Source organism: Bos indicus x Bos taurus, chromosome 1 (assembly GCF_003369695.1).
Source record: "Bos indicus x Bos taurus breed Angus x Brahman F1 hybrid chromosome 1, Bos_hybrid_MaternalHap_v2.0, whole genome shotgun sequence".
NCBI lineage: Eukaryota > Metazoa > Chordata > Mammalia > Artiodactyla > Bovidae > Bos > Bos indicus x Bos taurus.
Genome location: NC_040076.1, coordinates 18,404,500 through 18,417,609, shown reverse-complemented (window position 1 = coordinate 18,417,609; position 13,110 = coordinate 18,404,500). Strand labels below are relative to the sequence as shown.

The window sequence follows — 13,110 nt, the reverse complement described above, 5'->3', positions numbered from 1 at the left end:
TCCCTGGAGCATAACACCCTGAAGAGAAGACACATTGATTAGGTAATTTAAAAGAGAGAAGAAGAAAACAAGAGAAAATATAAATATGATATAGTTATTAAGAGCCAGGTAGTGGCTCTAGTGGTAAAGAATCTGCCAACGCAGGAGACACAAGAGAGTTAGATTCCTGGGCTGAGAAGATCCCCTGGAGTGGGGAATGCCTGCTGGTACTGGTCATAATTGACCTGGGAAGTTTGTGTGAGATACATTACAAAGGTGATAACCAGAGGACACAGACCCAGACCTGGGAGAAAGGCCCAGTGTTCAGATGAAACATATTAGGTTCTTAAGAACAGTGGGTATTTTTGATGGACTTTGTTGGATCCTCTCCTGTCTGGGAAAGGAAAGACATAAACTGAACACCTGATGTGCTATTTGCTATGCAAGGTGCATTGTATGCATTATATTATTTAATTTTTCTGACACTAAATTGAATTTACAGTCATCTATTCACTCATTTGTTCACTCATTATACCTACTTCAATATACAATCATCTATTCACTTGTTAGTTCATTCATTCTACCTACTTCATGGTAGACACTACTCCATGTAAGAATTATCTTTTCCTTTCAGATACACACAAGCTGAATGTCAAAAAGAATACAGTAACTTTTTTAAGATTTTGTAACTGAAGTGGCAAAGCCAAGGTGTAAATATTTCTAGAACTCAGTCCTCTCACTCTGCCTGATGAAAAAGTGGATGCAGTTTTGTGACTTTTAAGACTCTCCATGTGTTGCCCAAGATTTAGTTACTGCCATACTTATCTTTCTGTTTTTGCCATCTTTTCATTCCTTCATGTTCCATTTTCCTTTACCTTCCTTGAACTGTCAGAAAATTAAGGTGGAAAAGAAAACTTTACAGAATTATAGAATCAGAAGAAAGAGGATAAGGAAAAAGGATAGGGGGAAAAAAAAAGAAAGCTAAGAAAGCTGGGAGGAATACAAATGAGAGTCATTGATTATTGCCTGCTTTTTATCAAGTCACAGAAAAGCACGAATCTTCACTAATGACAATGTCTGTCCAAACATCTTCTGAAAGTTATACTCTTGTATCTGAAATTGCCCAGTTAAAACATTCTTAATTTGGTCAAGCTATTAGCTTATATGATCCTATATTTTAATTGCAAACACCCTTGGGAAGAGAATACATTAAGCTGTTACGTGAAAAATTAATTCACCCTAAAGTGAAATAAATGATCAGAGACTTCCCAATGATACAGCTCATAGAACTTGTCTCTAGAGGAAATATATGGCGATTAAGTTAGAATGTGGCAGCATGTGGGGATACTGGTGGGTGTGGATGTTCTAACAGCAAAAGATGATTCCCTAGAAAAGTGTAGGGGTCATTTAGGTGGTGGTCTTGAAAAGTTGGAAAACCTAGTTAGGCAGTGGAATAGGAAGACATGGTTGACTTGTGCTAGAAAGTTGCTGAAGAAAGCTGAAATATCCTTCAAGTTTTCTGTGAATTTTATGGCTCATTATAAGTAGTACTTCCATGTAGTAAATTGTTCCTCAGTAAGTGGTTTTTAATGTCAGTGAATAATTGAAAATAGGGGAACTCAAATATAAAAAAAAAAAGAGAGAGAAAGATCAGGAAAGAAGAGAAAACGACTTAGCTATACCCAGAAAGTAAATTGTTTTTCACATATCACCATAAACTATAATTGTATCACCATTTTGTAATACAAATACATGGTTATAAAGTGTTTTGCCCACCTTAAATTCCACTGTTTCATTTAATGTTACTTGTCCATAGTTCCAATTTTGTCCATAATTTCCTTCTTTTTGGAAAATTGTCTTCTCCATGTTTTGGTCACTGCTGATATTAATGCTTAGTTTGTAAACATTTTCACCATACATATAATACCTAATTTGGAAACAAGCAAAAATTAATCAATTCCTAGAACACTAGAAAAAAAATATACATATATTCACATATATGTAGATATATTCGGATTATTCTAAATCTTTCACTCAATTACCTCTTTTCTTTTGGGTAAAGGAGCTGCTAGAGAAAAGAAAGTTTTTAGTATTTGCTACTTTATTAATGGGAAAAGTAATGACTAATGCATTAAAACTTGGGGCAACATCTTAGTAAAATTTGAGCTTGGCAATGTAAGAAAAGCAACATCACTTATTAAATAAGATGTTACTTAACATGTGTCTATAACATACCAGAAACTAAGGCAGGCTTGTTCAGGAGTGGGATCTAAAGGGAGAGTTAAAAGTCCTACTCTTTCTCGTCTTCCTCCTGGTCCAGTTGGGGTGGAAATGTAAAATCCTGTAAAAAACAACAAAAAATATTTTGCTTCACTTAAATATTAGCAACTTTTTTGGTTGTGCTTTCCTTTTATATAATTTATAAGCAGGAAAGCACAACTTTAACATGAAAATATAAGAAACATGTTTAGGTAGAATGGAAAGGAGCTATATTAGAAGCCAGAAGGCAACTTCCATAATCAATTGTTATTTAAGAAAGTCACTTCTCAATTTAGGACTTCCCAATAGCCTTGAACAGGAACGTCCCTAAGGATATAACAAAATCTAAGTTACTAAGAGTTCACATGACTGTTTCATCTTATTACTTTGAGAAAATACCACTTTAGCTCCAATTTATTAGATGTTTTGAGTATTCACTCCTGTAGAGACAATAGGACCATGAAGATATTTAGATATGCTGATGGACTAACTCACTTAAGGTAAGTACTTAAATGCAAATTCCAAGGGAAAGTTCAATTCCTTCTACTGGAGTTTCCCTTACAATTGTAACTGTCACTAATTTTTGAGGTCATTTAAGTCTAATTAACATCTTGAGAAAATCCTTTTTGGTCTTTCGAACTAGATGTGACTCTTGAATTCTTAGTTACGCTTGTACTTCTCTGATGTCACTTAGAGTATTCCATCGTGTATTATATTTATATTCATATGTGCTGTTAAAAACTTGTTAGAAGTTTGGATAAAAGAAAGACATTTGGTACATTTTCTTAATTCTCTGTGTGGATTAGCTAAATATTATTTAATATATTCATGCTACATTAAATTGGCTTTTTATTTTAAAATTTATTAAAGTACTACACAATTGAAATGATTAAATAGGTATCTTCCACAACCCTACGGGGAATTATAGGTTAAATGATAATTCTTTTAAAATATCTTTGAGAGTTCTTGGAATTAACCTCAAGAGTCAGCTTCAAAATTTGTAAGTTAAGCATTCAGTGAGTTTTTGTGAGCCATTTGGTTTCTCCTACAACGTCCATCTAGCCTTTTATTCTGCTTATTTCTTCATGAACTGAACCTAACCTCTGCCCCTCCAACACTCCAACCTCCAAAGAAGTCGTAACACTACTTCACTTCTTCTCTTTGGAAGAGAAGTAGTACTGGATGTTGATGTAGAGACAGCAGAGATTGCAGAGAGAGTAGAACTTTCTGGAAAACTAGAGGGCCCTCTCAACTAAGAATCACTTTGTGAGTTTGTGGGTGCATATAAAATTAACTGAATCTGGTAGATAAATATCAAAAGTTTTAGATTGAGAATGGTGCAAATTCAGCCAGGTTCTCTCAATATTAAAGAGCAACATTATTTTCTGAAATTCAACATCACAGGAAAAATAAGGAAATAAGGACAATTTTACTTTGAAACATTGAAATTACTCTTATTTTAGAATAGGTTTATAGGCTAAATAAAATGCAGATATCCCCAAGACTTAACATACTTTTGAAAATTGAATCTATAACTATTTTCCTCTTTGGCATAATATTTAGAACAGTATCACAGCCAATTTGTTTCTGTTGAATGTTTCTGTGGTATGCAAAGAAAATAGTTATGATACCTAATATGCATAAAGCATTTTTCATATGCCAGGCATTTTCCTAAGATTTTAAAAAACATATTAATTTAATGTTCATAATATTCCTCCAAAGTCAGGTTCTATTATCATCAACCCACTTTCCAGATGAGGAAACTGAGATAGATGATGAAATGATTGATGATGACGAGTCATCTAACAGAGTAGATTTAAATGGCAGAGCTCAAATGTAAACCTAGCTATGACTTTAGGGTCTCTATTTGAATGATTCTTACTACTATACAGTGCTAGCTAACCCCCAAGTGTTGGAATGATTATGATTTCATTGAGAAAAGCCAACAAAAAATACTTTCTTCATCTCTTCTAGCTCTTTTGTGACTCCTCCATTTCTGAAAATTTTATGTTACTCATCTCATATCCCTGAATGTTCTGGAAAAATGGGTCTCTGCTGAGCACCCCAAGCTGCTGCCCTGAATCAGCACCAATGTCTCCACCAGTTGCTTTTGTTTCTAAGAAGAACAGAGAAACGGAGCATTGACAATACAGAGATTTCAAAGCAGGTGCTCCACTAGGAGAAACTTCTTCAGAAAGACTTGGAGAGTTAAGGGTCTTAGCTATTCTTCCCTAAAGCAATGTTAATTCCAAGTTTATCTGTTTCATTTAGGCCTACCTGTCATTTAAAGTGAAAGTAAAGAACAAAAAACATCCTGCATGGATAAGAGGAACAGCAGGAAAGATTTAATTCCCTTCCATCTCAGAGGCAGGATGTCTGACACATAAAAAGCAAGCTGGAAGAAAAATACCCCTTGGAGGGGAATGACTGCTAGATTATGAAATCACCGGTATGAGACTTGGGAAGGACCTATTAAGGCCTCTCATCCGTTCTTATTACACTGCTGCCTCTGGTGGGCTCTCAACTGCTCTGACTCATCTCACTTTAAATAACTCCTGCTTCACAACCTTCTCCTGAGACTGCATTTCCAACCCGACTATTTAAAACCTCCACCTGACATTCAACCTGTCTCACTTTGGTCAGTTTCATCTTATTTCTTTTGTGATTTAATCTGTTGGCAAGCCTAAATCATTTTTCTCCCCTAATGTACTTATAGTCTTCAAATATCAGTAGAATGATTTTTCTCTCTTATTATGATGACATAAAAGGAGAAAATGATAATTTGAACATCAAAGATTTCGACTACATAAAAGCCATCTGTCAGAGTCAATGGATATAGGTGCTTTCTGTACTTTCCTCTAACTACTTTCCAAGTGTGAGAGAGAATTTTTTTTTTTATTATAGTTAAGGAAAAAAAAATGGTCAAATTATTTGACTGTTTTAGGTCAGGATTCTCTAGAGAGTTGGGGGTGATTATCACTTTGGGGTTAGTCTTCAACTGTGCAGATTACTAATTATCCCTAGGGGACCAGGCTGTGGGAAATCACTGATTCAAAGGAGAATAATTATGCATAAGACGATGCATGTCATAATATTTAGTTTTAAGCATGCAAGTCTAATGAGATTGGCCATCTATGCAGAGCATATATATATTTTTTTATCCATAGGGTCACACTGGTTAACTAATTTAGCAGGATCCTGTTAACATTATTTTTAGATTATATCCAGAATCTGACCTCATATGGCCACATGTGAGTCCCATGGCCTCTTTTCTGGATTAAGTGACAACTTTTCATTGGTCTCCTTGACAACTCTCTTGCCCTTCCATAAACTATTCTACCAATCAAAGTGAATCTTCTCCTTCCTACACTTAAATGTCAGTGGCTCCTCATGTCACTGGGGAAAAGGGCAGAGCCATGGAAGACTCATTATTATCTGAATCCCATTGGCCCTATAGATTCTATTTCAGCAATGCTGGTTTCCTGGCTTTCCTTCATGCAGGTCAGGCATGCGTCCTTCAGAGCCTTTACTCTGTGTGTTTCCTATGCCTGGGGTAATCTGTATGTCCCTTAAAGTTTTGATTCAAGTATCACTTATTGTTTCAATGAGACTCAACCTAATGACTATATTTTAATTTGCAGAAACACCTCAACATCTGCCCTCCCCACTGGCCTTACCAAGCTCTGTATTTTCCCTTAAGTACTCATTAACATTAAACAGACGCCCAAAATGTAATGATTTGTGATGCATAGTGCTTATTTCCTGTTTTCCTTTGCTATAAAATGTGTTCCGTAAGAGAAGAAAATCTGGTTTCTTTTATTCACAGATACATCCAGAGGTCTTGACTCAAGAAAATACTTCTTAAATAAGGGAGTGAATGAATGCTTCGAGTGGGAGTTTCAATGATTTCTTAGAGAAATAGATCAAAAGCAGTCACATTCCTGTTAAGAAATGCTTCATGAACTGTAATTTGTGTGAACTGTATTTTGTTATCCTGGGGTGCATTTTCTAAGGAAGTGCTCAGGCTATTTTTATGTTATAAGCAATTTCATATAGTCAATCACTTATTTAAAAATGACTTATTGAGTCAAAACTGTAGACATTCACTCATTAATTTAAAATAATTTTACATGTTAGTTATATTCTGGCACTGAAAATGCACTAGCATCTCAAAGATGAAAAAGACAAGGTTCTTGTTCCTGAAGAGAACATTGTGATGAAAAGAAACAAACAAGTAAGCAGATAAAAGGTCATGTGATAGGAAAAATAAAAGAGGTGCTTTAAAGCTTAATGGAAAGGAAGATTTTAATTTGGAAGTTCCAGAAAGGCTTTGTAGAAATTGTGATGTGTGATCCCAGTCCTCAATACCTAGAACCATGTTTAGTTAAAAGAAGCATTTAATATGTGTTTTTTGAATTGAATTGAAATCTCAATAGTAAAATGTATTATAGGATTGATTTTGTCTAAGAAAATCATCTAAAGGCATGAATTTCTATTCTGTCCTTTTTGTAATTTTCTTTGTTTTTTAAATGGGCTTCCCTGGTAGCTCACCAGGTAAGATCAAAAGCAATGCACCTGCATTGCTTTTTTGAATTGAATCCACCTGTAATGCAGGAGACTCCAGTTCGATTCCTGGGTCTGGAAGATCTGCTGGAGAAGGGATAGGCTACCCACCCCAGTATTCTTGAGCTTCCCTGGTGGCTCAGCTGGTAAAGAATCCACCTGCAATGTGGAGACCTGGGTTCTATCCCTGGATTGGGAAGATTCCCTGGAGAAGGGAAAGGCTACCTACTCCAGTATTCTGGCCTGGAGAATTCCATGGACTCCATGGGGTTGCAAAGAGTTGGACATGATTGAGCAACTTTCACTTTACTTTGTAAGATCCACATTACATCTGGATTTGTAGTTAGATCTACTTCTGCTTCATTGACAATGCTAAAGCCTTTGATTGCATGGATCACAAAAAACTGTAGAAAATCCTTAAAGCGATGGGAATAACAGACCATCTACATATCTCCTGAGAAACCTGTGTGCAGGTCAAGAAACAACAGACAGGGCATGGAACAACAGATTGGTTCAAAATTGGGAAAGGAGTATGGCAAGGCTGTATATTGTCACCTTGCTTATTTAACATATACGCAGAGTAAATCACTGAAATGCTGGGCTGGATGAATCACAAGCTGAAATCAGACTCTTGGGAGAAATATTAATAACCTCAGTTAGGCAGACAATATAATTCTAATGGCAGAAAGTGAAGAGGAGCTAACAAACTTCTTGGTGAGGGTTAAAGAGGAAAGTGAAAAAGCTGGTTTAAAGCTCAACATTCAAAAAACTATTAATATCATGCATCCAGTTCCATCATTTCATGGCAAATGGCAGGAAAAAAGGTGGAAGCAGTGACAGATTTTATTGTCTTGGGCTTCAAAATCACTGAGGACAGTGACTACAGTCATGAAATTAAAAGACACTTTCTCCTTGGAAGGAAAGCTATGACAAATCGTGACAACATATTAAAAAGTAGAGACATAACTTTGCCTAAAAAGTCCATCTAGTCAAAGCTATGGTTTTTGCATATTGTATGGATATGAGAGTTGGACGATAAAGAAAGCTGAGTACCAAAAAACTGATGCTTTTAAATTGTGGTGATGGAGGACTCTTCAGTGTCTCTTGGACAGAAAGGAGATCAAACCAGTTGATCCTAAAGGAAATCAATCCTGAATATTTATTGTAAAGACTGATGCTGAAGTTGAAGTTCCAATACTTTGGCCACCTGATGTGAAGAGCTGACTCATTAGAAAAAGACCCTGATGCTGGGAAAAAATAAAGGCAAAAGGAGAAGGGGGTGACAGAGGATGAGATGGTTAGATGCAACTCAATGGACATGAATCTCAGCAAACTCTGAGAGACAGTGAAGAACAGAGAAGGCTGATGTGTTGCAGACCATGGGGTAGAAGGGAGTCAGACACAACTTAGCGACTGAACAACAATAACAAATATTATGAATACATGCATCCAAGGGATATGTAGTTGGTCTCTTCACTACAAGTTCCTTATTCCTTAATAATCCCCAATAATTTCTGGTGTTCTCAGTCAAATTTTATTATCTTAATGTTAATGTTTCCACCTGAAATCCAGTTCTAATATCTCACTTATGTGACAAATATACTTACAAAACATCACCTTTCCCTTCAGTTCAGTTCAGTTCAGTCGCTGTTGTGTCTGATTCTTTGCGACCCCATGGACTGCAGCGGGCCAGGCTTCCCTGTCCATCACCAACTCCCGGAGTTTACCCAAACTCATGTCCATTGAGTCGGTGATGCTATCCAACCATCTCATCCTCTAGGACCAGGCTTTAGAATCAGATCTTCCATAGTTTTTCTGTTATGGTCTGAATGGTGGTCTCCCTCCTGCCCCTAATATGCTGAAACCCTAAACCCCAATGTGATGAGAGTGGAAATGGGTCCTTTGGAGGGTAATCTTTTCATGAAGGTGAGCCCTCATGATGGTATAAGTGATCTTGTAAAAAGAGACAGGACAGATCTCTCTCTTACATTCTCTCTCTCTGCTACATGAGGATATAGTAAGAAGGCTGGTGTCGGTGAACCAAAAGGAGGGCTCTCATCAGAACCAGACCATGCTGGCATCCTGACTTCGGACTTCCTGTCTTCAGAATTGTGAAAAATAAATATTGATTGTTTAAGAAAACCAATCTCTAGAATTCAGTTATAGCAGCCTGAACAGTCTAAGAAGGCTTATCAGAAGTAAACCTGCCTCGTTATCTGTATTTCAAGATGGTATGATATTGATCTATTGAAAAGTCTTAAAACTAATTTCAGCAAAGCTGCAAGGCACAAGGTCAATATGCAAAATCAACTGGATTTCTATACACTAGCAATGAACAACGAGAAAATGAAATTAAGGCATAGTAGACCAAAGTTCAGAAAAGTTAATTACCTCCCACAAGTCCACTTAGTTAATAATAAGTGGCAAATCTAGAGTGACAACACAAGTCTCTTTGTCTCTAATGGCCTGTGTTCTTTTCAACATTTTGTGAATATATAAGGTAAAAAAATATATTTCTTGAAATACTTTTACTTGCCTAATTGATACCATTTTCAGTTAAATTCATTTTATTAGGAATGATTAAAAAAATCTGAAGAAAAAAGGTCTTGCATTTAATACTGCTCAATTTGAACTGTGGAATAAGATGCCATAGTTTTTTCTTGGTTTCTGAACTAAATATGAATTATACCTGACTCATTGCCAAAAGTGTGGTCAAAAGTTGGTCCAGTAGATGGAGGAAAGGTGCTTCCCTGAGTCCTTTCCCACTCATTGTCATCATTTAGATCCTGGATCCAGAAACAGAAGCCATCTTCAAAATTACAGTTGATTTTCTCATAATCTGTAAATTAAAAATTTGCTTCAAATTGAGTCAACAATATGACTAATTATAATAGATTGAATTGAAAATAATATATACTCATACAGTTTATAATCAAGTGGCATGCACAGAATTATTTTTCTTAATTAATGCTGGCTGTTTGATTTAGTTAAAAAAAAAAAACAAACAAACACCAGCTTTTGTTGCCAACAGTGTTAATATGTTTCTTATGCCGCATTAGGGCTTTAGCCAAGACAAGCCTTTCGTTCTTATTGTTCTTTAAATTTTATAGCTTACCTCTGTTGACTTACCTGCATAAACTTTGTCCCCATTTTTTTCTCCCCCTATCTATTTACTAAATTTAATACTCTGGTCAAAACTGAATTGATGTGGAACATTCTCACGATTAGTTTTATGCTAATTTTAAATCTTTGAATACTTGCAGTATATAAAAGTTTGATTTAATTTTTCTATTGTTATATATTTTTTCAAATTGCTTATGTCATTGTTTTGAAGGATGTGAGTGATTTTCTGAATTCTCATTTCTTTCCAAGTATGAAGTGGAGAAAGGTATATGTAAGAGATACTCATTGAAGAACTTGCACAATGAAATGGATAATGATCCTTTTCTAAAATATTAGGTTCTGTTGCTTTTAAAATTCCACCACAGCATTAAAGTACTTGAAGATTCAAAGGCTAAGGAATAAACAGTACTTACTATTAAGCTCTTTGCTGTTAAATGCAGTGTATGTTACTTTGAAGCCAATATAATCACTTTCATCAGACTGTATAAGAAAAGTGGCAGTAACTTGATTGGAAAAAATCCTAATTATGCCAGGATTATTTGACCAGAGAGAAGCTACAAAAAAAAAAAAAAAGAAGAAGAAGAATGTTATATGTACATATGTATCTATTCACTTATCTATTGATGTGTTCATCATTCATCTATACATTCATCATTCTATTGATCTATCAATCTTTTTATCTGATCCTAAGGTTAACTGAAAGCATTAGTCCTAAAATTAATTTATTTGAAATAAAGTGTTCCTTGTTCTATTATAATAATGTTTCAAATTAGAAGTACATAAGTTAAAAAGTTATGAAACAAAAAATGACTTTAATACTATCAGTATTTCCCATGCTATACTAACAGGGGCTAAACTTCATCAAAATAATATAAATAAGGGTGTCTGTTTGTCTCTTTATTTACATAACTATAGGACTTGGACTGCAAGGAGATCCAACCAGTCCATTCTGAAGGAGATCAGCCTTGGGATTTCTTTGGAGGGAATGGTGTGAAGCTGAAACTCCAGTACTTTGGCCATCTCATGCGAAGAGTTGACTCATTGGAAAAGACTCTGATGGTGGGAGGGATTGAGGGCAGGAGGAGAAGGGGACGACAGAGGATGAGATGGCTGGATGACATCATGGACTCGATGGATGTGAGTCTGAGTGAATTCCAGGAGTTGGTGATGGACAGGGAGGCCTGGTGTGCTGCGATTCGTGGGGTCTCGAAGAGTCAGACATGACTGAGCGACTGAACTGAACTGAACTGAGGACCTCAAAAAAATCCTAGGCAACTTAAGTATTGTTTCTACAACTTAAGTATTGTTTCTACAGAATTTTATATTGATCTTGTGTGCTGTGCTTAGTCGGTCAGTCGTGTCCAACTCTTTGCAACCCCATGGACTATAGCCTGCCAGGCTTCTCTGTCCATGGGATTCTCCAGGCAAGAATACTGGAGTGGGTGGCCATGCCCTCCTCCATGGGATCTTCCCAACTCAGGGATCTAATCCAGGTCTGCCACATTGGAGGCAGATTCTTTACTGTCTGAGCCACCAGGGAAGCCCACATTGATCTAGTCACTTTTCTATCTTAATTCTAGCTAAAAAAGATATTCTCTTTCAAAATCTTTGATTCTCACAAATTTATATAGTGCTTGAGAAATAAGTACTCACATGATGATTTTTAAAAAGCATTATTATATAATATTTTCTTTTTATAAAAATTTGTTTTTAGCACATACATTCTCAAGGGTGATATTGCCTCTTAGCTGGTAAAAAATTATAAATGGTAAAATTTTTCTCAGGGGCAGAAGAAAAATTCTTAGTTTTTATAATTGTTAAAAAACTATAAATGGTAAAATTTTTATCAGAAGCAGAAGAAAAATTCTTAGATATTCTACAGTATGGGTATAGACAATATCTGAAATATTAAAATTTCATGGGTGAGCAGCTAGGGGGAAAAACATCTAAGAAGTTTCTTAGTGGGAATAATAAAATAGGGTAGGAAACAGTAGCTTAAATTTTAGTGTAACAGTTTGAACTGGGTATCAGATTCAAGTTTATGAAAGTTATTATGCTTGCAAGTTGAAGACAAAACATCACTGTTACTTACTGAGTTCCAAAGAAAAATACTTTCAAAACTACTGAAAAATTCTGTGCTTATTGTGTAGAAATTAGTGAAAAATATGATACATGCATGACAATTTCAGTCACATCTAATGGAAAGAAAGCCATGGATAAGGTTTCACTTCTATCTTATTCTTTTTCCCAATAAAGTTGTATGTCATTCTTTCAGTATTTTCTCATGAAGAATTACATTGGTTATTTGGATTCCTTCTACTAGCATATGTAACTGTGCAGTCTAAATGGTTGGGCTTCTCTGATAGCTCAAATGGTAACGAATCTGCCTGCAATGTGGGAGACTGGGGTTCAAGGGAAGATGCCCCGGAGAAGGGAATGCCAACCCACTCCAGTATTCTTGCCTGGAGAATTCCATGGGCAGAGGAGCCTGACGGTCTACAGCCCATGGGGTCACAAAGAGCTGGACGTGATTGAGCGGCTAACACACACAATCCAATGGTTCCCATATTGAAACTTTATGTAGTCCATAAATATCTAGTTGCTTAAAGGATGTGAATATTTAAGAAATTTTGCTTCAAACCTATCTGCCTATCCTTCTTGCTTTCTTTTCTATAGCAATAAAGGTTTTGGGGAAAATGACTTCTGGTAGGATCTAACTGTGGCTACTGGTTCAATAGGGACCTCCCTTGTGGCTCAGTAGTAAAGAATCTGCCTGCCAATGCAGTAGATGTGGGTTTGATCCCTGGGTCAGGAAGATACCCTGAGAAGGAAATGGCTGCTGCTGCTGCTGCTGTCGCTTCAGTTGTGTCCGACTCTGTGCGACCCCATAGACGGCAGCCCACTAGGCTCCCCTGTCCCTGGGATTCTCCAGGCAAGAACACTGGAGTGGCTTGCCATTTCCTTCTCCAATACATGAAAGTGAAAGTGAAAGGGAAGTCGCTCAGTCGTGTCTGACTCTTAGCAACCCCATGGACTGCAGCCTTCCAGGCTCCTCAGTCCATGGGATTTTCCAGGCAAGAATACTGGAGTGGGGTGCCATTGCCTTCTCCGAAGGAAATGGCAGCCCACTCCAATATTGCAATCCATGGGATTGCAAAGAGTTGGACATGACTGAGTGACTAATAT

At 36.4% G+C, this 13,110-nt stretch overlaps 1 protein-coding gene across 5 annotated transcripts in view; it reads right to left on the bottom strand.

The window, feature by feature from the left end:
- Window positions 1-13,110, bottom strand: part of TMPRSS15 (transmembrane serine protease 15) — a 143,387-nt gene that overhangs the window by 76,160 nt on the left and 54,117 nt on the right. For all 5 annotated transcript variants that reach the window (XM_027545313.1, XM_027545442.1, XM_027545383.1 and 2 more), the window contains 4 exons: window positions 10,338-10,478; window positions 9,491-9,640; window positions 2,215-2,320; window positions 1,756-1,906 (listed from right to left, as the gene is read on the bottom strand). In XM_027545313.1, the coding sequence (XP_027401114.1) occupies window positions 1,756-1,906; window positions 2,215-2,320; window positions 9,491-9,640; window positions 10,338-10,478 (548 nt within the window). The remainder of the gene's footprint in view (window positions 1-1,755; window positions 1,907-2,214; window positions 2,321-9,490; window positions 9,641-10,337; window positions 10,479-13,110) is intronic.